The 25,308-nt window shown below is 33.9% G+C and overlaps 1 protein-coding gene across 1 annotated transcript in view; it reads right to left on the bottom strand.

Moving 5' to 3' along the window:
• vps52 (VPS52 subunit of GARP complex) overlaps positions 1 to 25,308 on the bottom strand; it is a 30,442-nt gene that overhangs the window by 4,014 nt on the left and 1,120 nt on the right. The window contains 18 exon segments of the mRNA XM_049472912.1: positions 6,416 to 6,534; positions 7,342 to 7,453; positions 9,820 to 9,885; positions 12,082 to 12,189; positions 12,280 to 12,375; positions 14,871 to 14,994; positions 15,235 to 15,353; positions 16,295 to 16,450; positions 17,796 to 17,934; positions 18,201 to 18,277; positions 19,107 to 19,239; positions 20,177 to 20,277; positions 20,528 to 20,678; positions 21,297 to 21,472; positions 22,768 to 22,835; positions 23,152 to 23,227; positions 23,332 to 23,384; positions 25,171 to 25,255. Of these exon segments, the coding sequence (XP_049328869.1) occupies positions 6,416 to 6,534; positions 7,342 to 7,453; positions 9,820 to 9,885; positions 12,082 to 12,189; positions 12,280 to 12,375; positions 14,871 to 14,994; positions 15,235 to 15,353; positions 16,295 to 16,450; positions 17,796 to 17,934; positions 18,201 to 18,277; positions 19,107 to 19,239; positions 20,177 to 20,277; positions 20,528 to 20,678; positions 21,297 to 21,472; positions 22,768 to 22,835; positions 23,152 to 23,227; positions 23,332 to 23,384; positions 25,171 to 25,255 (1,959 nt within the window).

Raw genomic sequence — 25,308 nt, 5'->3', positions numbered from 1 at the left:
TAGCACATGGGATATAGTATGTGTTTTAGCATATGGGATATAGTATGTGTTTTAGCACATGGGATATAGTATATGTTTTAGCACATGGGATATAGCATGTGTTTTAGCACATGGGATATAGTATATGTTTTAGCACATGGGATATAGTATGTGTTTTAGCATATGGGATATAGTATGTGTTTTAGCACGTTATACAGTATGTGTTTTAGCACATGGGATATAGTATGTGTTTTAGCACATGTGATATAGTATGTGTTTTAGCACATGGGATATAGTATGTGTTTTAGCACATGTGATATAGTATGTGTTTTAGCATATGTGATACAGTATGTGTTTAGCACATGTGATATAGTATGTGTTTTAGCATATGGGATACAGTATGTGTTTTAGCACATGTCATATAGTATGTGTTTTAGCACATGGGATATAGTATGTGTTTTAGCACATGTCATATAGTATGTGTTTTAGCATATGGGATATAGTATGTGTTTTAGCATATGGGATACAGTATGTGTTTTAGCACATGTCATATAGTATGTGTTTTAGCATATGGGATACAGTATGTGTTTTAGCACATGTGATATAGTATGTGTTTTAGCATATGGGATACAGTATGTGTTTTAGCACATGTCATATAGTATGTGTTTTAGCACATGGGATATAGCATGTGTTTTAGCACATGTCATATAGTATGTGTTTTAGCACATGGGATATAGTATGTGTTTTAGCACATGGGATATAGTATGTGTTTTAGCATATGGGATACAGTATGTGTTTTAGCACGTTATACAGTATGTGTTTTAGCACATGGGATATAGCATGTGTTTTAGCACATGTCATATAGTATGTGTTTTAGCACATGTCATATAGTATGTGTTTTAGCACATGTCATATAGTATGTGTTTTAGCATATGGGATATAGTATGTGTTTTAGCACGTTATACAGTATGTGTTTTAGCACATGGGATATAGCATGTGTTTTAGCACGTTATACAGTATGTGTTTTAGCACATGGGATATAGTATGTGTTTTAGCACATGTCATATAGTATGTGTTTTAGCACATGTCATATAGCATGTGTTTTAGCACATGGGATATAGTATGTGTTTTAGCACATGGGATATAGTATGTGTTTTAGCACATGTCATATAGTATGTGTTTTAGCACATGTCATATAGTATGTGTTTTAGCACATGGGATATAGTATGTGTTTTAGCATATGGGATACAGTATGTGTTTTAGCACAAGTCATATAGCATGTGTTTTAGCACATGGGATATAGTATGTGTTTTAGCACATGTGATATAGTATGTGTTTTAGCATATGTGATACAGTATGTGTTTAGCACATGTGATATAGTATGTGTTTTAGCATATGGGATACAGTATGTGTTTTAGCACATGGGATATAGTATGTGTTTTAGCACATGTCATATAGTATGTGTTTTAGCACATGTCATATAGTATGTGTTTTAGCATATGGGATACAGTATGTGTTTTAGCACATGTCATATAGTATGTGTTTTAGCACATGTGATACAGTATGTGTTTTAGCATATGGGATACAGTATGTGTTTAGCACATGTGATATAGTATGTGTTTTAGCATATGGGATACAGTATGTGTTTAGCACATGTGATATAGTATGTGTTTTAGCATATGGGATACAGTATGTGTTTAGCACATGTGATATAGTATGTGTTTTAGCATATGGGATACAGTATGTGTTTTAGCACATGTCATATAGTATGTGTTTTAGCACATGTGATACAGTATGTGTTTTAGCACATGGGATATAGTATGTGTTTTAGCACATGGGATATAGTATGTGTTTTAGCACATGTCATATAGTATGTGTTTTAGCACATGTCATATAGCATGTGTTTTAGCACATGGGATATAGTATGTGTTTTAGCACATGGGATATAGTATGTGTTTTAGCACATGTCATATAGTATGTGTTTTAGCACATGGGATATAGCATGTGTTTTAGCACATGTCATATAGTATGTGTTTTAGCACATGGGATATAGTATGTGTTTTAGCATATGGGATATAGTATGTGTTTTAGCACATGTGATACAGTATGTGTTTTAGCATATGGGATACAGTATGTGTTTTAGCACATGTCATATAGTATGTGTTTTAGCACATGTGATACAGTATGTGTTTTAGCATATGGGATACAGTATGTGTTTTAGCATATGGGATATAGTATGTGTTTTAGCACATGTCATATAGTATGTGTTTTAGCACATGTGATACATTATGTGTTTTAGCACATGTGATACATTATGTGTTTTAGCACATGTGATACATTATGTGTTTTAGCATATGGGATATAGTATGTGTTTTAGCACATGTCATATAGTATGTGTTTTAGCACATGTCATATAGTATGTGTTTTAGCACATGGGATATAGTATGTGTTTTAGCACATGTCATATAGTATGTGTTTTAGCACATGTCATATAGTATGTGTTTTAGCACATGGGATATAGTATGTGTTTTAGCACATGGGATATAGTATGTGTTTTAGCATATGGGATATAGTATGTGTTTTAGCACATGTCATATAGTATGTGTTTTAGCACATGTCATATAGTATGTGTTTTAGCACATGGGATATAGTATGTGTTTTAGCATATGGGATATAGTATGTGTTTTAGCACATGTCATATAGTATGTGTTTTAGCACATGGGATATAGCATGTGTTTTAGCACATGGGATATAGTATGTGTTTTAGCACATGTGATATAGTATGTGTTTTAGCACATGTCATATAGTATGTGTTTTAGCACATGGGATATAGCATGTGTTTTAGCACGTTATACAGTATGTGTTTAGCACATGGGATATTGTATGTGTTTTAGCACATGTCATATAGTATGTGTTTTAGCACATGGGATATAGTATGTGTTTTAGCATATGGGATATAGTATGTGTTTTAGCACATGGGATATAGTATGTGTTTTAGCACATGTCATATAGTATGTGTTTTAGCACATGTGATATAGTATGTGTTTTAGCACATGGGATATAGTATGTGTTTTAGCACATGTCATATAGTATGTGTTTTAGCACATGGGATATAGTATGTGTTTTAGCACATGGGATATAGTATGTGTTTTAGCATATGGGATATAGTATGTGTTTTAGCATATGGGATACAGTATGTGTTTTAGCACATGGGATATAGTATGTGTTTTAGCATATGGGATATAGTATGTGTTTTAGCACATGGGATATAGTATGTGTTTTAGCACATGTGATATAGTATGTGTTTTAGCACATGGGATATAGTATGTGTTTTAGCACATGTCATATAGTATGTGTTTTAGCACATGGGATATAGTATGTGTTTTAGCACATGGGATATAGTATGTGTTTTAGCATATGGGATATAGTATGTGTTTTAGCACATGGGATATAGTATGTGTTTTAGCACATGTCATATAGTATGTGTTTTAGCACATGTCATATAGCATGTGTTTTAGCACATGTCATATAGTATGTGTTTTAGCACATGGGATATAGTATGTGTTTTAGCACATGGGATATAGTATGTGTTTTAGCACATGTCATATAGTATGTGTTTTAGCACATGTGATATAGTATGTGTTTTAGCACATGTCATATAGTATGTGTTTTAGCACATGTGATATAGTATGTGTTTTAGCACATGGGATATAGTATGTGTTTTAGCACATGTCATATAGTATGTGTTTTAGCACATGTGATATAGTATGTGTTTTAGCACATGGGATATAGTATGTGTTTTAGCACATGTCATATAGTATGTGTTTTAGCACATGTCATATAGTATGTGTTTTAGCACATGTGATATAGTATGTGTTTTAGCACATGTCATATAGTATGTGTTTTAGCACATGGGATATAGTATGTGTTTTAGCACATGGGATATAGTATGTGTTTGAGCATATGGGATATAGTATGTGTTTTAGCACATGGGATATAGTATGTGTTTTAGCACATGGGATATAGTATGTGTTTTAGCATATGGGATATAGTATGTGTTTTAGCACATGGGATATAGTATGTGTTTTAGCACATGTCATATAGTATGTGTTTTAGCACATGGGATATAGTATGTGTTTTAGCACATGTCATATAGTATGTGTTTTAGCACATGGGATATAGTATGTGTTTTAGCACATGTCATATAGTATGTGTTTTAGCACATGGGATATAGCATGTGTTTTAGCACGTTATACAGTATGTGTTTAGCACATGGGATATAGTATGTGTTTTAGCACATGGGATATAGTATGTGTTTTAGCATATGGGATATAGTATGTGTTTTAGCACATGGGATATAGTATGTGTTTTAGCATATGGGATATAGTATGTGTTTTAGCACATGGGATATAGTATGTGTTTTAGCATATGGGATATAGTATGTGTTTTAGCACATGTCATATAGTATGTGTTTTAGCACATGTCATATAGTATGTGTTTTAGCACATGGGATATAGTATGTGTTTTAGCATATGGGATACAGTATGTGTTTTAGCACGTTATACAGTATGTGTTTAGCACATGTCATATAGTATGTGTTTTAGCACATGGGATATAGTATGTGTTTTAGCATATGGGATATAGTATATGTTTTAGCACATGTCATATAGTATGTGTTTTAGCACATGTCATATAGTATGTGTTTTAGCATATGGGATATAGTATGTGTTTTAGCACGTTATACAGTATGTGTTTAGCACATGTGATATAGTATGTGTTTTAGCACGTTATACAGTATGTGTTTAGCACATGTGATATAGTATGTGTTTTAGCACGTTATACAGTATGTGTTTAGCATTTGATATAGTATGTGTTTTAGCACGTTATACAGTATGTGTTTAGCATATGTGATATAGTATGTGTTTTAGCACGTTATACAGTATGTGTTTAGCATTTGATATAGTATGTGTTTTAGCACGTTATACAGTATGTGTTTAGCATATGTGATATAGTATGTGTTTTAGCACGTTATACAGTATGTGTTTAGCACATGTGATATAGTATGTGTTTTAGCACGTTATACAGTATGTGTTTAGCATTTGATATAGTATGTGTTTTAGCACGTTATACAGTATGTGTTTAGCATTTGATATAGTATGTGTTTTAGCACGTTATACAGTATGTGTTTAGCATTTGATATAGTATGTGTTTTAGCACATGTGATATAGTATGTGCTTTAGCATGTGACACTGCACGCTACAGTACATACTACATGTTATAGTACGTGTGGTGGTTTGTGACAGTATATGTAACAGTAGATGCTATAGTACGTGTTATTATATGTTATAATACATGTAATAGTATGTGACAGTACATATGATAGTATGTGTTATAGTGCGTATTGTAGTATGCCTTTTACTATATTACATTATAGTACATTTCAGGATGTGCGATTACATGTTATAGTATGTGTTACAGTACCTGTTATAGTACACATCAGAGTATGTGTTTTAGTGTGATAGTACATGGTACATGTGTAGTGTGTATTAGCATATGTGATTTTACATTACAGTATGCGTGATGGTACCTGTGATAGTATGTTTTACAGTACATGTATTAGTGCATGATATTACATGATACGGTACATAACACCTGTTATAGTACGCATTGTCAGTGCATGTCTTAATACATGTGATAGTATGTTACAGCACATGTTGTAGCATGTGATATTACATGTTATAGTGTGTTATAGTTCATGTGATGGTTTATTTGATGTTACAGTATGTTATAGTACATGTTTTAGCATGTGTTACTGCACCTGTAATAGTGCATGTGACTGTATTAGGTACATGTGAGTCTTAAAGTCTTATTTTTCATGTTTAACTGTTATAGTAGGATAGAGTTCAGTTTGTTGAGGCTCTAATTGTTCTATTATTTTGTACATGACTGTTCCTGTATTTTTGTATTATTTATTTTGTTATGTTGCACATTGCTGTTTTAATAGTGCACACAGCTGCTACCAAAAAAAGCCACTAGATGGCGTTACATATATATCTTAATTAAATTATTTAAATGTGTCCATTAGTGCCTAATGTGGTGTATTACAGATCACTTGTATCACTTTGCATCACTTATATCAAGCCCACCTTTTGAAATAAAATATTGTAAATTTGATGAATCGAACCAATGACTGACCATAGACTAATCTAAAACTGGCATAGACCTCTCTGCTGTAAAAAAAAAAGAAAAAAAAGAAAATCAAGAATCAAATCGAATCGTGACCCTAAAATCGAGGATTTAGAGAATCGTGACACCCCTAGCGTATAGATATATTAGTAAATGTATAATGTATATGTATACTTTTTATATATACGCTTTAGTAAATTACTGAATTACTGTTATCTTCATTCCGTGCTGTGATTAAAGGTGATGGTACCTGAATGATGCTGGTGCCGTTTTTGAAGTTGGTGAAGGATCTCATCACATCTTGACTCAGAGCTTCTACTGACTGTTTCCAGCTGCTGGAGAATCCTCGAACCAGCTGAGTGATCCGAACTGATACACAGAGAATAACACAAACAGAGAGATCTAGTTTATTCTAATCTAATTCTGTTTACATACATTATAAAAAATCCCTTTAATCCCAAAGATGATCTGCTTAGCTAAGTTAAGTAAAGCTAAGCTAAGTAAACAAAACTGTATATCTTAAAAAAGAAAAACATTTTCTTTTAAAGTTAAACGAGTGCTGGATGTTAATCTACACAGATTTCTCTTCTGAAAACTGTTTATTTGGGTGAGTAAAACACTTCTGTTTATTTACAGTAAGCTTAGATTTCCAGATTTACAGCATTCGTGACTAGCCGCTAGCGCTAGCAGAGTGTTTCAGTAAGACAGGGTGATATTAGCTAGTGGTTTGTCTCGTGTAGTTTGTTTTAACACGGTAAACACACAGACTACAGTCTGATATACTCGCCTCTGAATGGCAGCGGAAGAGCTAGTGCTTAGCATGGTTAGCAGCTAATGCTAATGCTGCTCCAGTCTCTGTGCTGGAGAACTTCACTGAAACTCCTGTATAACTCTGTACTTCAGTGGAGTGACTTTACTGCTCCTTAATACCTGACTGATAGAATTCATACATAAGGAGCACTGGATTATAAGGAGCTCTGATGATTTTTGGGGAAAATTAAAGGATTTTAAGTGCTCCTAACAATGTGAAAAATACAGTAACTGCACAAAACGAGCTGTGTATGAGCAGCTTTGAGATTAATCAAGGAGTATATTTTCTTATCTTTAATTAAACAGTGATGTAGAGTGGGAGTTTGGTGTAAAATGTATTAATATATTGATTTATTGGAAATTTACCCTCATCGTTCTTCAGTTTGTCCAGCTGGCCTTTCTCCATCAGAGCCTCGCTCTCCTTCACAAACGTGATCATTCCTCCAAACGGTGGAGCTAAAATCTCCTCTATAAACTCCTGAATCAGAGAGAGAGATAAAATCAAATAAGATAATCCTTTATTAATCCCACAATGAGGAAATTTACAATGTTACAGCAGAGGAAAAGACAGAGAAACAGGTCAGGAAAATATATATATAAACAAATAATAATAATAATATATATGCACAAACAAAAAAAACAACAACAACATACATAAACTTTAAATAGCTATAAAACACAGTGCAGGTAGAGGCAAAAAAAAATAACATGGGCTTAAATAAAGCCTCTAACTTAATAATATATATAAAAAAATCTATATTATAACAAACATAACAAAAGAAAAATCTAAATATATATTAATATATATATATATATATATAAGATTACAGAAAATATTAAAATACTAAAAAATAAATACTAAAAAAATACAGTATATATATATATATATAGAGAGAGAGAGAGAGAGAGAGGGAGAGAGAGAAAGAGAGAGAAAGAGAGAGAGAGGGAGGTTTATCAGGTGAACTCCAGTGATTCACAGTGTTGAATCACATCAGTTGATTCGGATCAGGGAAAATACTGAACTTCTGAAAGGGTTTCTGTTCTGATTCATTCAGCAAGAATGAATTTAGGGCGGAGTCCCGGCTGTGCTCTAAAACAACACTAACAGTGCAGTGTTTTTACTGTACACTAATATTAATAGTACGGGTTTAGCAGGTTAATACACATAAATATCAATTTACTAACCCTGTGCAATCATTTTTATTTAATTTAAATAACATTTTTTTTATTATTTTCCATTGTATAGTATCAGTCAAATTTTAGACACACCTCCTAAATGTAATGTTAATTATAGATTAATATTAAAGAGATGAAAATGATTAAGGGACACATACTGAATTCTGTAGTAAAGAGTATAAAAGTGTTATTGCTCCACATTATTCTCCTGATCTAAACCTGATGAACTGAGATTAAGGTGATTTGAGGTGATTTAATTGGGATGAGCTGGAGCTTCACAGCACAGTGAAGGAAAAGCAGCAACTATTGTTCAGCACCTCCAGGAACTCCTTCTTTCAAGATGCTGAGAAAACTATTCCAGGTGACTCTCCCTCATGAAGACACTGACATTAAAATGCAGATCTGAACTCAAATATAAAGTAGAATCTAAAGAATAAACCTGATTCTGATTTATTATTAATAATAATTCAGCATGTGTTCCTGTAGAGCTTTAATATAGTCTTTAATATTAAATTTACCAAAAAAATCATAAAAAGAAAGAGAAAACACACTAAATAATAGGAAAAGTAGTGTGTCAAAACTTTTCATTGGTATTATATTTGATGAATATAATATTTTATATTTTGTATGTTTTGTATATATGTTGCTATTTATTTTTGTAAAATTGTTCCAGAATAAATTAGTATCATATTTTATGGTACAAAACTCTAATTTCTCTCCTAAAAACTGTTTATTAAACTGTTTAGTAAAGCGCTTCTGGGTACCACCTAAAAATAAGACTACCTTTATAAAGGATTTATAAATGGTTTATAAACTAGATTATTATTAATTATTATTGATTAGGTTGTAAATGCCTTAAAAACCATTGATAAGCAGTTAAACACATTTAAACACAATTAAAAAAGCAACAGTGGCAACTTATTTATTTTACTCATTTCATTTATGGTAAAAAGTTAAACATATTTATAAATATATTAATATGACTGGTTTAATGCTGATTGATGGAAAAGTGCTTTACAAAGTAAAATCAGTATCTTAAAAAATCTGAGGTTTGACAGTAGAAATAAGTTTGGAATCAGTACATTTCTATTTATGCGTTGTTATATATTTATTAACTGCTTATTAATGAGTTTTAAAGTATTTGCAACCTGATTAATAACCATTAATAAACGCATTTATAAACCATTCATAAACCCTTTATAAAGGTAGCCTCATTTTAAAGTGTTACCAGCTTCTGTTTATTTACAGTAAGCTTAGATTTCCAGATTTCCACTAAGGCTGGGTGCAGCAGCATTAGCATTAGCAGCTAACCGCAGCAGCTAGCGCTAGCCGTGGATGGCGCTAGTAAAAACTGTCCGATGGAGATACACTGAGGAACCCTGAGAGGTTCGTCTTTTGTAGCTTGTTTTTTAACACAGTAAACACGCAGACTACAGTCTGATATATACTCACCTCTGAACAGCGAAAGAGCTAGCACTGTGGTTAGCGGCTAATGCTAATGCTAATGCCCTAAATTAAGCTGCATGGTGCACGATTAACAGCTCATATATTGATCACTAAAATAGTGCATTTAGTATTAAAATTTCTGTTCTGAATCGATTTTAAGTTATTAATCGTTTGTAAATCACTATTCTGATTAATTTCCCAGAATTCCTGTGTTCTGTTTACCTGTGTTCTGGCCAGGAGAAGCTGCTGAAATCCTTCAACTTCTTTACTGTCATCAGCTGCTCTCTCCTACAATACAATACAATATATTCCACAACATATCATCAGACCACGCCCACTCATATAGGTTCATATAAAATGCATACGTTTCATTCTGCAAATTCCTTTCACATTTGTTTCCGCTAAACTGAACAGGTTTTGAGTTTGTTTTTAAAAGATAGATATGAGAGGATAGAACCAACTTCTAACTTTATTTTTATTAATGTACTTAAAACATGGCAAACATTAACTGAACCTGTTCATTTACCAGTTAGAAAATCATTCTGAAACAGGAGACTGACAGGTTGTTAGACTGATTGTTAAAACAGTTAATAGGTCTGAATGTGAAACATGGTGGTGGTAGTATCGGTTCTTGGGCTTGCATGGTCTCTTCTGGAAAGGGCTTTACAATTTTACATTAAACATTTTTCTAAAATTGTTCCACAGATTTTTTTGTGTTTTGTTTTTTTTTGCAGATTTTTGCAGCACTTTAGGGACAGTAGGAAAAATACCACATAATATTAGAAACTAATAAAATTGATTTAACTTGATTATGATTAAACATGTTAATCTAAAAGTCAAATTCATGTGTACATTTTACATTTTACAATATTTTGTATTGTACAGTACAGAGGTCACACGTTTTAAAAAAGTTTATTATAGTTATTCATTATTTTGTCTAGTATGTTTCCTACAGTCCCTAAAAATGCATAAGTGTGGGGGGGGTTCTGCCACAATCTCAGCCAAATATAAATCATATAAATTCAGTATTTAGTTCAATAAAATTAAATCAAATTTCAGTACAAAATTTAGGGCAGTAAAATAGTGCATTTTGGAACCATAAAACAGGACTAAATAGTAAAAAGAGTTAAAATCCCTCCTTTCTACTGTGAATAAAATATGGGTCTGTGAGATTTTATTCTGTTTATTCTGATTTTATTCTGTTTTTATTTATTTACTGGGACCTAACCATAAATAAACCAAGTTTTATTAACATTAATTTCAGAATCTAAATCTTAATTTCTCTTTATAGCAGGTATAACAAGATTAAGGTGCAATCCTCTCTGGTGTTATAAACAATAAACAATAAAGTTAGAAAAATACAATTTCAGTATAAAATGAACAGAAAAAATAGCATATAAAACATTTACAGAAGATGAGAGAAACATTGCCTTGATAAACAATTAAAAATTGCAAATACTAATATATTAAGTAATTGCAGCCCCTTGTTGCATAAAAATAGATTTAACTATTTTTTAGCAAATTTGTTGTGGTTTTGATAGTTTTCATGGTTCTGTAACAACTCATTTTTTCAGTGTGATTAAAACTAGTTTTGTCAATCGATTAAAAAATTAAATTTGCTTCTTTAGAACAATTTTCTGTGATTCACGGCGATTAATCGCACTTGTTCTTCTAAGATGCTTAAGAAGTTTTTATAGTGGATATTTAAATGTAAAGAAATCATGATTTTTTTTTTCATGTGGCGCTGGAATAAAGAATATATGATAAATTGGATAGAGGAAGAAAACTTTTTTTACTTTATTATAAACATCTCAGCTTAGCTGTAAGGATTTCTGAATTAGAATTAGAATTAGCTGAGAATACAAAATAAAAATCTCAGGAAGTGTTTTTGGTATTGCACACATGCTCACAATGAGGGGGGATGAACATTTAAATGGCCTGTGGGAAATACTGTATGTAACGGCCAGTATTCAGTAATGTGTACACTGTCCCTTTAAGAGCTCGTTATGCTAACTGCACAGGGAGTGTGTAGCTACTCAGAGTGTGTGTTATGCTGTAATTAACACATTAATTAAATGTGTTTTAGTGCTGCATTAGTTCATGTATGAACTAATTAGTACATAAGTGGAGTCTGAGTGTTCTATCTGCTCCATGTGCTTCATGTATCACCTGCCCCAAAGCTCACTATCTGGGTTGGAGCTGGAAGTATAAACCGAGATCTGGAGCATTACAACAATTTTAACAATTCAGCCACAAAAAAAACAGCACGTTGGGCGGGGGCGGGGCAAACTTTGTGGCGTAAATAACTTGCATTAAATAAATAATACCGCGTTACTGATTCCATTGCGTTAACGTTTTAACGTTGACAGTCCTATAAAAACATCCAAACTGCTGTTCTAATTCCAACCGTTCACACAGTGATCAATAACTCCTAATTAATAATTCAGATCATTAATAAAGTGAGATAGAGTTTGAGTTTCTCACCATCAGCACCCCCAGCATCATGTCGTAGTTGTTGATGAGGAAGATCAGCTGATCTTTTCTGGAGGGAAACTCAGCCGCCATCTTCAGCACGAAGTTCTCCACCTCGATCTGAGACAGGAAATGATGTAATAATATTTAATATCAGGACATGATTTCATCAGTTATTAAAACCCTGCTCTGATTGGTTAATGACGGTACCTGGAGCTGACCCAGCAGGGCGTTGGTTCTCTCGTTGGGGAAGGTCTGGTTTATACTCACTATAGCGGAGGAGAATTCAGCGTAGCGCCGGGTGATCTGCAGAAATAAAAACATGTATTAAATAAATCTCATATCACCCTGATTTAGTGATCTATAAGCGAACCGTTAACCGTGCAGCTTCATTTAGGGCGTGTCTGAGTGTCTTTGCTATCGTAACGACGGGAAAAGTACACCCTGTGCAGTAGGGCTGCAGCGATTAGTCGATATAATCGACAATGTCAATTATTCAAATTTGTCGACTAGAAATTTCATTGTGAATTAATTGTTAATTTGTAACAGTCCTGCATTACACTAAAGCTCACACAGTCTCCAAAATCAGATCAAACACGACTGATTACATATTTAATCACTAAATATTGTAATTTCCACGTTTAAACAGCGTTCAGATATTTAAATGCCATTTAAATCTCAAATTCAGCTGTTTTTCTATTGTTTCTATTGCTAATCGAAAAAATAATCATGCACTTTATTGGAAACTTGAGCTCTCTGGACATTAGAGGTGTGCAATATTGTATCATACATAATAATATTATTAAAAATTAAGTTTTTTTATAATTGAAAACAAGAATATTCTCTATATTTACTCTTAAATATTTGTTTAAATTTTTTATGCACGCACAAACATGCTGTGCTTTAGTGATTTGGTGGTTGATTTCTGTTGCTACATTAGTTTATTTTGTCATAAATGGTGCTCTTATTTTATTACATTATATTCAATAATAAATAAATAAATAATCAGCAGAAGTAATCGTTGAATAATCGACTAATCGAATAAATAATCGTCAGATTAGTCGACTACCAAAATAATCATCATTAGTTGCAGCTCTAAATGTACAAAGCAAAAGTCCTGTACTAATTCTCTTAATTAATCATGCGTGTGGTTTTGAAATAATTTCGGGAGTAACGTGAAATAAACCAATCAGAGTGCCTCTTGCTCATCATTCTCTTTAAGAGTAGATCAGGTGAGCTCTGTCTTTGGTGGATTGCTATTGTAACGGTGCAGCTACCTGGACGTGTTCAACGTACTGTAAAGTAAACATACTGATTTAAACAGAAAGAATTCTAAAGCTTTATACTAAAAAATCATGTTTGTTTTAAGCTTATAGAGTTTATACTGGATTTTGTAAACATTTTTTAGTTTGTTCATAAAAAAAAAAAAAGATGCCTTTTTAGAGGACACTAGCCGTGTGCCGTATCGTATCGTACGCAATGATATCGCCAGCATTTTTAACTATGATTTTATATCCTGAAATATGGCGCCATATCACCCACCCCTAATTATCACATCAGGGTTCTACTTTTATACTGTTTTTATCAAAAGAAAAATTCACACTGTTCTCATTTCCCATTATATATCTACTAGAGACAGATTATATCTGTCCAGTATAATTGATTCTACTTTAATCCTGGATATATGGAGATATTTAGAGTGAATTATTATTATTATCATAATATTCTGGATCATTGACTTCTTTTACAAATCTGATAAAATTCTTGTATTTTTAATATCTCAGTTAGCCGTATCATATTGCATGCAATAATAAAATTCTAAATAATTTTTTTTTAATTCAGTGTTTTGTCATTTCGCCCAAAGTATCGTTATCGTAAAAAAACATGAAATATCGTGATATTATTTTAGAGCCATATTGCCCACCCCTAGAGGACATCATTAATTTATTATTTACTTTGTGATAAAACTCTATGTTTTGATATTGAAGTTCCAATAATAATGTATAAAAATCTATAATAAAAATTTAATTGCCAAAATATCGAATCGGGAGTCAATATCGGCACTAGAGCCGGACGATATCGAGGATAATATGAACCTAAAATAATATCACAATATTTCAGAGTACTTTTGTGAAAATTATACACTTGGCGATGAAACACAAGACTGACATCTTTATTAATATTAAAGTAAACATTATTATTTTAAATAGCATTATTTTTATTATTATTAAACACAATTTATACATTTAGCAGAAAATCTATAAATGTTTGTTTCATAAACAGTAACAGTAAGACTCTTATTTTGCATAAAAGAATAATAGCATCTCAGAGTGGTCCAGCAGACTAAGCGCTGCCACTATGATCAGGAGATCACTGGTTCGAATCCCGTTCATGTAGCTTAACTAGGCATCAGCTGCTGGAGCCCTGAGAGAGCACAGTTGGTCTTGCTCTCTCTGGGTGGGTAGAGTAGATGACGCTCTTTAATAATAACAATAATACTAACAGCATGACAAAATGAAAAATAATAAAAGAAAATCTATCAAAAATATAAAATATAGCATATTTATTGCATATAAACTGTAAGGAAACTATTAAACAGTAGTAAAAACAGTAAATAGCAAAACATAATAGACTGCGTTCAATATATTATCACAATAACACAATATTGATTTTTTTTAATTATTGTGTCAGATTTTTCCGATATTAATGTGTACGATACGATACAGCTTATGTCTAATCGATAGGCACTAGACATCCCTAGTGTGTGTATGTGTAGTGTGTGTGTGTGTGTGTATTCATACGTAGTGAGGTCTGGTATCCAGTACTCCCAGTTTCTGAGGGTCGGTGTTTCTGATGCTCTGAATGTTCATCTCCAGAATCAGCTCAAACCTCGGCCACAACATCTCCAACACCACCTCCCAGTACCTACACACACACACACACACACACACACACCAGGAGTAAAGCAGCATAAAGTTATCCAAAAGCAGTGTGTAAGACTGGTGGAGGAGGAGAACATGATGCCAAGATGCATGAAAAAAACTGCAGTTTATAGAATCATTTTATTCAAATATAAACCTATAAATAGTAAAATCAGAGAAACTGATCTCTTCATTTTTACAGAGCTGTAAATATAATATAAATATAATATAAAGAGTGTGTTACTTGTCGAGGGCGGGGATGTTCCTCTTGGCTGTAATGGCTTTGAAGCGGAGGATGATGTGAATACAGAGGAACACAGCGATGCTGTCGTAACAGTCCGACACGTACGCCGACATGTTCTTCTACACAGAGATCAATAAAACACACATTACATTACATATCATCATTAACTATATTCACTACATATATATATATATATATATTGTGCACAGAACAGAAAACACTTTCAACATCATCTACATGATTAAACACTGGATCTATATTATCCTGTATTAACAGCGCCACCTACTGGTGTTTTAGTAGCAACAGAAGAGTTATTTTCTTCCAGTAACTGGCCACTTTATTGGAAACTTGAGCTCACTGGACATTAGATGTGCGTAATATTGTATGATACATAATTATATTATTAAAATTCTGATTTTATATTATTGAAAACAAGAATATTTACTATATTTACTCTTAAATATTTGTTTATAGTTTTTATGCACGCACAAACATGCTGTGCTTTAGTGATTTAGTGGTTGATTTCTGTTGCTACATTATTTTATTTTGTCATAAATGGTGCTCTTATTATATTACATTATATTCAATAATAAATAAATAATCAGCTCTGCCTGCGATCTCCAGCCTCCGGACTACACTACCCAGAATGCACCACACATCGACATCACTCCCACACCTTTCTCCAGAGTACTAATTAGTCTTATGCTGTTCATTCACTACACGACTTTGAAAGAAACTAGATTCTTTCTGAGATTATTTCCCATCATGCTTCTGGAGTTTACATACAATACAATGCTAGAATCTGGAGAGCCCTGACATTTAAAACGAGGCATTAATAACTTAAAAAGTGCACAAGAAGCTTATTAAACACCACTGTTTACGTCCTGTAAACGCTACTAGCTTCAGCTCCGAGCGCCGCCGTCACTGTACTGATAATGACATAGACATATATATACATAGACTCCACATAGCATAGCAGCCGGCGCCAAGCAAGGAGGTGTGGAGCTACTTTGAGCTGGATAACGGTGTAAAAAGTGGTTTATCAGGGTAAATTACGTACCAGGAACATGCTGAGGGTCTTCCCCATCACACTGTTGAACAGATCCAGCGCTGAATTTCCCGCCACCATGAAGAAATCAGACAGGAAGAGGAACTCCCTGCAGCCGTTATCCAGCAGAGCGTAGTGCTGACTGCGGAACAGAGTCTCATACGGGAACTGCACACACACACACACACACACACGAAATCACTCATTAATCAATTAATTCATCAATTAATCCATTAGTTAATTAACTTATTTAAATAATTACTTAATTATTTCCAGCCAAAACTTACTGAAGGTGGTTCCTGACATACTGAACAATACTTACAAGGCCTCAATCCGACCCAGATATCAAATATACTCCTTTTATTTATCTGACTGTTTAAACACTGTTTTAAAGAACAGCAGCAAATTAATAATAAATAAAAATAAAATAATTGCAATTAATCACAGAATACTGTTTAAATGTTTTAATCGACTGAAACCAGTAAATATATTATGTTACTATAATATTATATTATATTATATTATATTATATTATTTTACACTCTATACTTATCTATCATGAGAGATTTTTTCCCCTTGTTTGTTTATTTATTAAAGGTCACAGAAAATCACAATCTGATCACATGATCACATGATCACATGACTACCACACATACCTTGTTTATGAACAACACACACACACCTATCTTTGGTAAAGCCCAGGTATTGATCACGAGATCATTCAAAGCTTCACATTTTAAACTGAATCACTGAAATAAAGCAACTTTTCAATGATATTCTACTATATATATATATATATATATATACCTTGACCTGTTGATGTATTTTTTTTTATTTTATTTATTCTTCCCTTTTGTTATTCTTATTTAGTTTATTATTTGTTTTATTTATTACTCCTTATTTCATATATATTTGTTCCATTATTTTATTTATATATTTTGTTATTTTTAAATAGTTTTATTTTGTATTAGTTATTTTTATTACTATTACTATTATTTTTATTATTACTTCGTGAAAGTTTTAGCTTAAATGTAACATTTTATTTACAGTAATCTTATCTTTTTTATTTTAATTTATCAATTAAACCAAGTTTTTATTATTATTATTATTATTATTTTATTTATTTAGTTATTTATTTTTTATCACACACTGCTTCATTCAGTCGGGCCCGGCTGTTATCTGATCTTCTCTTAGTACCAGTTTTACTTAATCTTATTTATTCTTCACTTTTATATATATATATATATTTTTTTTTTTCTAGTTTTAGAGTTTTGTATTATTGCTATAATTATAATTATTGCTACAAAAATAATTTAATATAATTATTGCATTATTTTTTATTACTTTCTTTTATTGCTATTGCTATTTTTTGGTTGTTATTAATATTATTATTTTATTTTATTTTAATTTCTTATCAATTAAACCAAGTTTTAAGTATTATTATTATTATATTTAAATTTTTTGATCACACACTGCTTGGTTCAGTAGGCACGGGTTGTTATCCGTTACTCACCCGGCTGTCCCCCCGCTGGGCGGCGTGGGGGATGAGGATGGGACCCTCCAGCTCGGCGGGGCTCAGTACCGCCCCCCGCTGTCCCAGAGTGAAGATAGTGTTCCTGCTCTTCAGAGAGGGTTTAGAGAAGAACCCTGCTCTGCAGTTAAAGATCACAACCAGAACCAGACCACACTGCAGACCATAATATCCTATATATACCACAATCATCAATTATATATATATAATAATCTACATCTATATTCACTCAGCGCAGGGTAGACAGTGTTCCTGCTCTTCAGAGACGGTTTAGAGAAGAACCCTGCTCTGCAGTTAAAGAACCAGTACTCTCAACAGACCATAATACCCTTTATATACCACAATCATCAATTATACATATAAATATATATATATATCTATATTGACTAAGCGCAGGGAAGGATATCTTTCTTGGCCGTGTCCTCCACCCCCATCAGATCATCCTTATCTGCTACGTCTTCATACTGAAAAAAAAAGAGCAATCAATGCAGTGTTACCATATACAGCTCTTACAAAATAAGATCACTTCAGTTTCTGAATCAGTTTCTCTGATTTTGCTATTTATAGGTTTATGTTTGAGTAAAATGAACACTGTTGTTTTATTCTATAAACTACAGACAACATTTCTCCCAAATTCCAAATAAAAGTTTAGAAATCAATATTTGGTGGAATAACCCTAATGGTTTTTAATCACAGTTTTTTATTTCATGCATCTTTGCATCATGTTCTCCTCCTCCACCAGTCTTACACACTGCTTTTGGATAACTTTATGCTGCTTTACTCCTGGTGTAAAAATTCAAGCAGTTCAGTTTGGTGGTTTGATGGTTTGTGATCATCCATATTCCTCTTGATTATATTCCAGAGGTTTTTAATTTGCTAAAATCAAAACAACTTATCATTTTTAAGTGAAATCTTATTTTTTTCCAAAGCTGTACAGTAGCTTGCAAAAGTATACACACCCCTTGAACTTTTTCAAGGGGTGTGAACATTTCTTCACCATACATTCACAAGCTTAAATGTATTTTATTGAGATTTTAAGTGATATACAAACAAAGCAGCACATTTTTTTACAATTTCTATCAAATAAAAATCTGAAAAGTGTGACGTGCAAAATATATATAAATATAAATATATACTCTGAAATCTCTCAATCTCAGTCTCTAGATGATCAAAGCTGTAATTGCAGTGAAAGATAACACAACTAAGTACTGATATAGTACTGAATACTGAATACTTTTGCACATCACTGTATTCAGATATGGGTAAATAAATGATGCCCAAAACGTTCCTCACCTGAACTTTGAGGAGTCTGCTGCTGTAGGATTTGAAGTAGCAGAAGTAGATCTTACTCATGGTGTCCACATACTCGTCTCTGATCTCCTTGGCTACTGTCCTTTCATTCGCCAGCAGGAACTGGTAGAAGAACCTGCAGGTAACAGAGCAATAAATACAGGCTGATTGTTATTGGATCACTGTGAAACATTCTCGTTTTCAATGGAAAGAAACGTTCCTAAACGAGTTAGGAAATATCGTAATTAAACAGGACATGGATGAAACTGGCACCAATCAGTCCACAAGAATGTGCATGGTGTTGCAAAACCTTGTGGAAGATTTTATTTTTACAAGGTCCTTTTCAATCTATATAAATGTCCTATTTTACCACCTTCAAAGTATCTCCAGACCATCATGCTTCATGCATCCACCTCCACCATGCTTCACAGATTGCATTAAGCATTGATCATACATCTTTTTTTGTTCCTGTGCTTCATAAATGTTCTTTTGTTTGATCTAAAGACCCGAAACTTGGGTTAATCTGTCCACAAAAGCAATCTACCAGTTTTCCAATAAAGTCTTTTTCTTTAAGCCAGTGTGATATATGGCTTTTTCTTGGTAATTCTGCCATGAAATTGGTGTTTTATAGGATCCATTTACTCAATTATCAAACTGTGAGACATCTTTCTCTCAAACTGTAAGCTCATATTTATATCATATGTATGTATTTTATTATCTATTTTATATTTTATTCTTACTTAATTTATTTTATCTTACAAAATAATTGCACTTTGGGTGGAACTAGACTGTGAGAATACAATTTCGTTCCACCTCATATACCAAATGTAATGCTAATGACAATAAAGTCTCCTTGAATCCCCGAATCCTAAGATATTTATCTTTTTGCACAGTTGTGCATCGGGGTCTACCACTCCTATTTCTTTCTTTGTTAAAGTCAGTTTGTGCTGCTTTCTGAAGGGAGATATTTTCAGTCTCTTTGCACATATATCATATTAAGTAGTCTTTCATTTGAATTAAACAACAATATATTGATAATAAATTGTTATTTTCTGGTCATTTTGATCCTGTACCTGTATTTGAGTAGTGTGTTCTGGGGGATTTGGTAGTTGGTCATGGGCTTTCTGAAGGAGTAGATCTTCTGCAGGATGAACTCACGGATCTTACTGACAGCCTGCAAATCAAACACATATATTAAAAGTAAATTAAAATAACTGAGTGTGTTCTGAGTGTGTTTTCATGCCAATTACATTAAATACATATTATTGTATATGTTTATATTGACAATTTAAATCTAAATATAAAATCCCTTTAAATATTTAATGTCCGTAAGCTACAGGAGGATCATCACCACCATAACCCCTCCAGTGATGTTCATATATTCATATATATGATATATTAACATGATTAACGCTAATGTTAACCTTGATCTTGAGGCGGTCGACGATGTCCTGGATGTCAGAGCAGGCCAGCGTCTCTCTGAAGCTCAGCTCTTTAGCGAAGTTGATTTTGTTGTTGAGTTCATGAAGCTGCTCCAGAAACTCCTGCTCCGTCACCGGACTGTCCAGAATCACCCTGAAATCACCAACATCACATAAACATCACAGCGAGAGACACATCAGCAAAACGCCCGTCCTCAAAGGACCAGATGTAACTTATACATGTGATAAAATGTAATATAAAATTCATGTAACTACTCCTTAATGTTAATTAATGTTAAATAACTCTGATTACATTACAGTTGAATTAAAGAAATATGTTTGCTTGTGGCTCTTTTATAACGTAAATCCTTTTAATATTTTGTGTTATAAAATCCACAAACTCCATCAATCAATGATCAAACTATTGAAACAAATTATAACATTAACTTTGATCAAAACATTTGATATACTGAAAAGAGGCTTGAATCCTAAGATATTTATCTTCTTGCACAGTTGTGCATCGGGGTCTACCACTCCTATTTCTATCCTCATTAGAGTCAGAGACAGAGAGATAGAAATAGAGAGAGAAAGAGAGAGTTCATAAAGAATACACGTATCGTTACACCTCTACTAAGATCTTTCCAGCACATTTAAAGGAGGTGTTGAGCCACATTTGGCCGCGAGAGCTTGAGTTTGACACGTGTGACGTAAACCATCAGACTATCAGGTAGCGAATAAAGGATATAAATGCAGTAAAACCAGAGGAACGTACGAGATCATGGTGCTGGGGACCACCAGCTCGTCCACCAGCTGACTGAGCTGACTGCGCACCGCCTGCCTGTTCTTCAGCCTGATGTTCATACTGACCGACTGCTGCTGCAGAGTCTGAATCTCACTGCTGATAGACGACAGATCACTCTGAAACCCACTCAGCATCTCCTCCATCCTCTACAGAGAGAGAGAGACAGGGAGAGAGACAGGGAGAGAGACAGAGAGAGAGAGAGAGAGACAGAGAGAGAGAGAGACAGAGAGAGAGACAGAGAGAGAGAGAGAGAGAGAGACAGGGAGAGAGAGAGAGAGAGAGAGAGAGAGAGAGAGAGAGAGACAGGGAGAGAGAGAGAGAGAGAGAGAGACAGAGAGAGAGAGAGAGAGACAGAGAGAGAGAGACAGACAGAGAGAGAGACAGAGAGACAGAGAGAGAGAGAGGGAGAGAGAGACAGAGAGAGAGAGAGAGAGACAGAGAGAGAGAGACAGACAGAGAGAGAGACAGAGAGACAGAGAGAGAGAGAGAGAGAGAGAGAGAGAGAGAGAGACAGACAGAGAGAGAGACAGAGAAAGAGAGAGAGAGAGGTGAACTTTGTGTTTGTGAGTTTTGGGTCATTGTCCTGCTGCAGAACCCAAGTACTCCTGAGCTTGAGGTCAGTAAGGAACTGATTCTCCTTCAGGATTTTCTGATAAAAACAGCAGAATTCCTGCTTCCATCAATTACAGCAAGTTATTATTACTATTACAGATCATCATAACACTACCACCCCCATGTTTTACATCATTCAGCATGATTCAGTTCTTTTTCTGAAATTATATGTTTTATAGTGCAGATGTGACGGGACACACCTTCCATAAAAATAGTTCTGGAGATCATCAAAATGTTTGGAAAAAAATGAAATCGGAATTCTGCGTCTACACACGTAGTACATAACGCCAAATATAACAATAACTAACTTTCCAAAAGAAAATACCAGCACTTACAGAAAAAAATAAAAATAATAAAAGATATTTGTATGTAAATGGATGGATAGATACTAAACATTTTCAAATTATAGTTCTGTAAAAGTTTTTTTCATTAAAATGCATATTTGTACTTAAATAATCACTGAATTCAGTTTAAGAAACAGTTCAGTATTCAGCATTTGACCAAAACCTTTCATTTTAGGTGCTTTCCTTAAAAATACAGGTGCATCTCAAAAAATTATTTTTACTATGGCTTACAGCCAATGAAAACCCCCCAAAAAATCAGTGTACCAGAAAATTAGAATATTATATTATAAGAGCAATTGGTACTTTTGGCAGTGTGGGCAGTGTGCCAAGTCCTGCTGGAAAATGAAATCTGCATCTCATAGATCACTCTGTGTGTAATACATCTATATAAAACATTTTAAACTGATGCACCTGTATACAGATAGACAGATAGACAGGGGGATAGACAGACAGCTGAGGTCAGCGTGTGATTGGTCTGAACTCACCTCCAGTATGGAGTCGCAGGCGGTGATCTGGTTGTGGAGAGATGCGATGTTCTGACTCTCTTTAATATCTGATTAAACTGAGCTCAAGAACTTCACAGTAAATCACAGAAAATCAGATCCAGACATATAATATAATAATCACAAAACAATACAAACAATAACAAATTATTTGCTACAGTGCTACAATAAGCTAGGCTAGGCTAGGCTAGGCTACATGTGTCCTTTGGGTAATTTCAGAGGCATAAATCAGCCAATCAGAGGATAATAATAAAGTATGCAGAGAGAGGTTAGAATAACGGGTGTAGGAATAAGGAATGAGCTGGTCCTGGTGTTGTGATTGGTCGATGTAGATGATAAGGGGTTATAATGATCTGATAAGGATACAGTCTTTGATGGAGGCCTGTTCAATACGCTGTAGCTCCGCCTCCACCTGTTTAGAGTACTGTCTCAGATCCACCCCCTGCACAGATCCCGCCCACAATCAATACAACACATTTACCAATAGATCAATAATCACATTAATACATCATCAATGCATAATCAATACATAATAAACAATCTCACCGTTTTCAGAGCCTCCTGCACCAGTTCATCCTCCAGATTAGCCTGAATATGAACTGATCACAAATAAACACATACAGGTTTATTACACCAACATTAACACCAGACACTCAACATCACACACCGTCTGTCTGACTGTCTATCTATCTATATATCTGTCTGTCTATCTATCCATAAATCCATCCGTGTATCCATCCCTCTATGGATCCATAAATTCATCCACCAATTGATCCATCCACCCATCGATTAATTTATCCATCCATCTATGTATCCATCCGTTTATCCATCCACCCACCCATTCATCCATAAATCCATCCACCCATCTATGCCTCTATGGATCCATAAATGTATCCACCAATTTATCCTTCCATCAATCCATCCATCAGTCTATCCATCCATCCATCCATCCATCATCCATTTATCTATCTGAAATCATGCATACTAAAAAAGAGTTTATCCTGTTTCTACTGTCCAGAGAAGAATGTCTACTTGATTCTGGAGGTGAAACACTGCTGTGAGGATTTAACTGCATTCAGCCACAAGAGTTTCAGTTATATAGTTATGTTATATATTTATAGTTATGGAGGCAACATGAAGAGGAGAGATGCATCGCGGTTGAACGAGCTGGTCAGGAGGGCGGGGCAGGGGTTGGAATGGAGCTGGACTCTCTGGTTACAATAGCTGAGAGAAGGACTTTGGATAAACTGCTTTCTATCATGAACAATGATAGTCACCCACTTCACACCACCATCATGAAGCAGAGGAGTGTGTTCAGTGGCAGACTGCTGTCACAGAGCTGCACAACAGACAGACTCAGAAAATCCTTCATCCCCAGAGCCATCAGACTCTTTAACTCCTCCCATCGGGGACGGGATGCTGCTGACGACTGAGTTTAACCCAGTCACACCACATGAACATTATTACTCAACCACTTAATTATTTACATTAACACTTCCCCAACCTCGCTTACGTTCAAGTACACTTTACTCATGATTGGGTATTCACATTATCACATTCTCTTTTTAGAGTCTTGTAACGTATGCATACTTATATTATATTATATTTCTATGTCACAACAGTCACTTTCGTAATCGATGTCATTGCACTTTACTCTGTTAATTATTTAATTATTTATGACCATTAGCAACATCTACTGCACTGCTCCGTTTACAGATAGATCCTTACCTTGTATAGTTAGTTTTTTTTTTTATAGCCTTATATATTTTCTATTCTTGTGTTTTGATTTGTCTGAGTATGTTTCTTATTGTATTGTGTTGCTGCATGCCTAAATTTCCTTCAGGATAAATAAAGTATCTATCTATCTATCTATCTATCTATCTATCTATCTATCTATCTATCTATCTATCTATCTATCTATCTATCTATCTATCTATCTATCATTCCAGTCTTTCGTCTCCATCCATCCATCCATCCATCCATCCATCCATCCATCCATCCATCCATCCATCCATCCATCCATCCATCCATCGTTCCATAAGATCCAGCATTTTTGGCCTTTTTTGTGATCCAGTATTATATTTGCCCTTTTTAAAATTTTCCTATTTTAATTATTTTATGTTATTTTTTATTGTTTTATGTTAATTGTTAATTTTACTTTACTTTTATCATGTTTTTTTCCTTTTTATTCTGATTACCTTTCTGTATGCTTTATGAATAAAGTTTATAATTTTATTATTATTATGATAAATAAGCTACAGTTACAGTAGATACAGACTCACGTTTCTGCACATCACCAAGGGGAGTCGAATTTCAGCACAACACCCTTGATCTGGGATTTAAAAGTAGTTTTACTGTGAAACAGCTGGATAAGCAGCTACTTACTGTCCACCTCGTCCAGGATGAACTCATCAGTGGTTATATCCAGATCCCCCAGATTCAGAGCTGGAACCAGATCAGAGTCCGGCTTCTGATACAGTCAGAATAAAAACAACACAACTCAGTACATCAGCTCATTAAACC

This window comes from Astyanax mexicanus, unplaced genomic scaffold (assembly GCF_023375975.1).
Source record: "Astyanax mexicanus isolate ESR-SI-001 unplaced genomic scaffold, AstMex3_surface scaffold_31, whole genome shotgun sequence".
Taxonomy (NCBI): domain Eukaryota; kingdom Metazoa; phylum Chordata; class Actinopteri; order Characiformes; family Acestrorhamphidae; genus Astyanax; species Astyanax mexicanus.
This window is presented reverse-complemented; position numbering and strand designations above follow the sequence as displayed.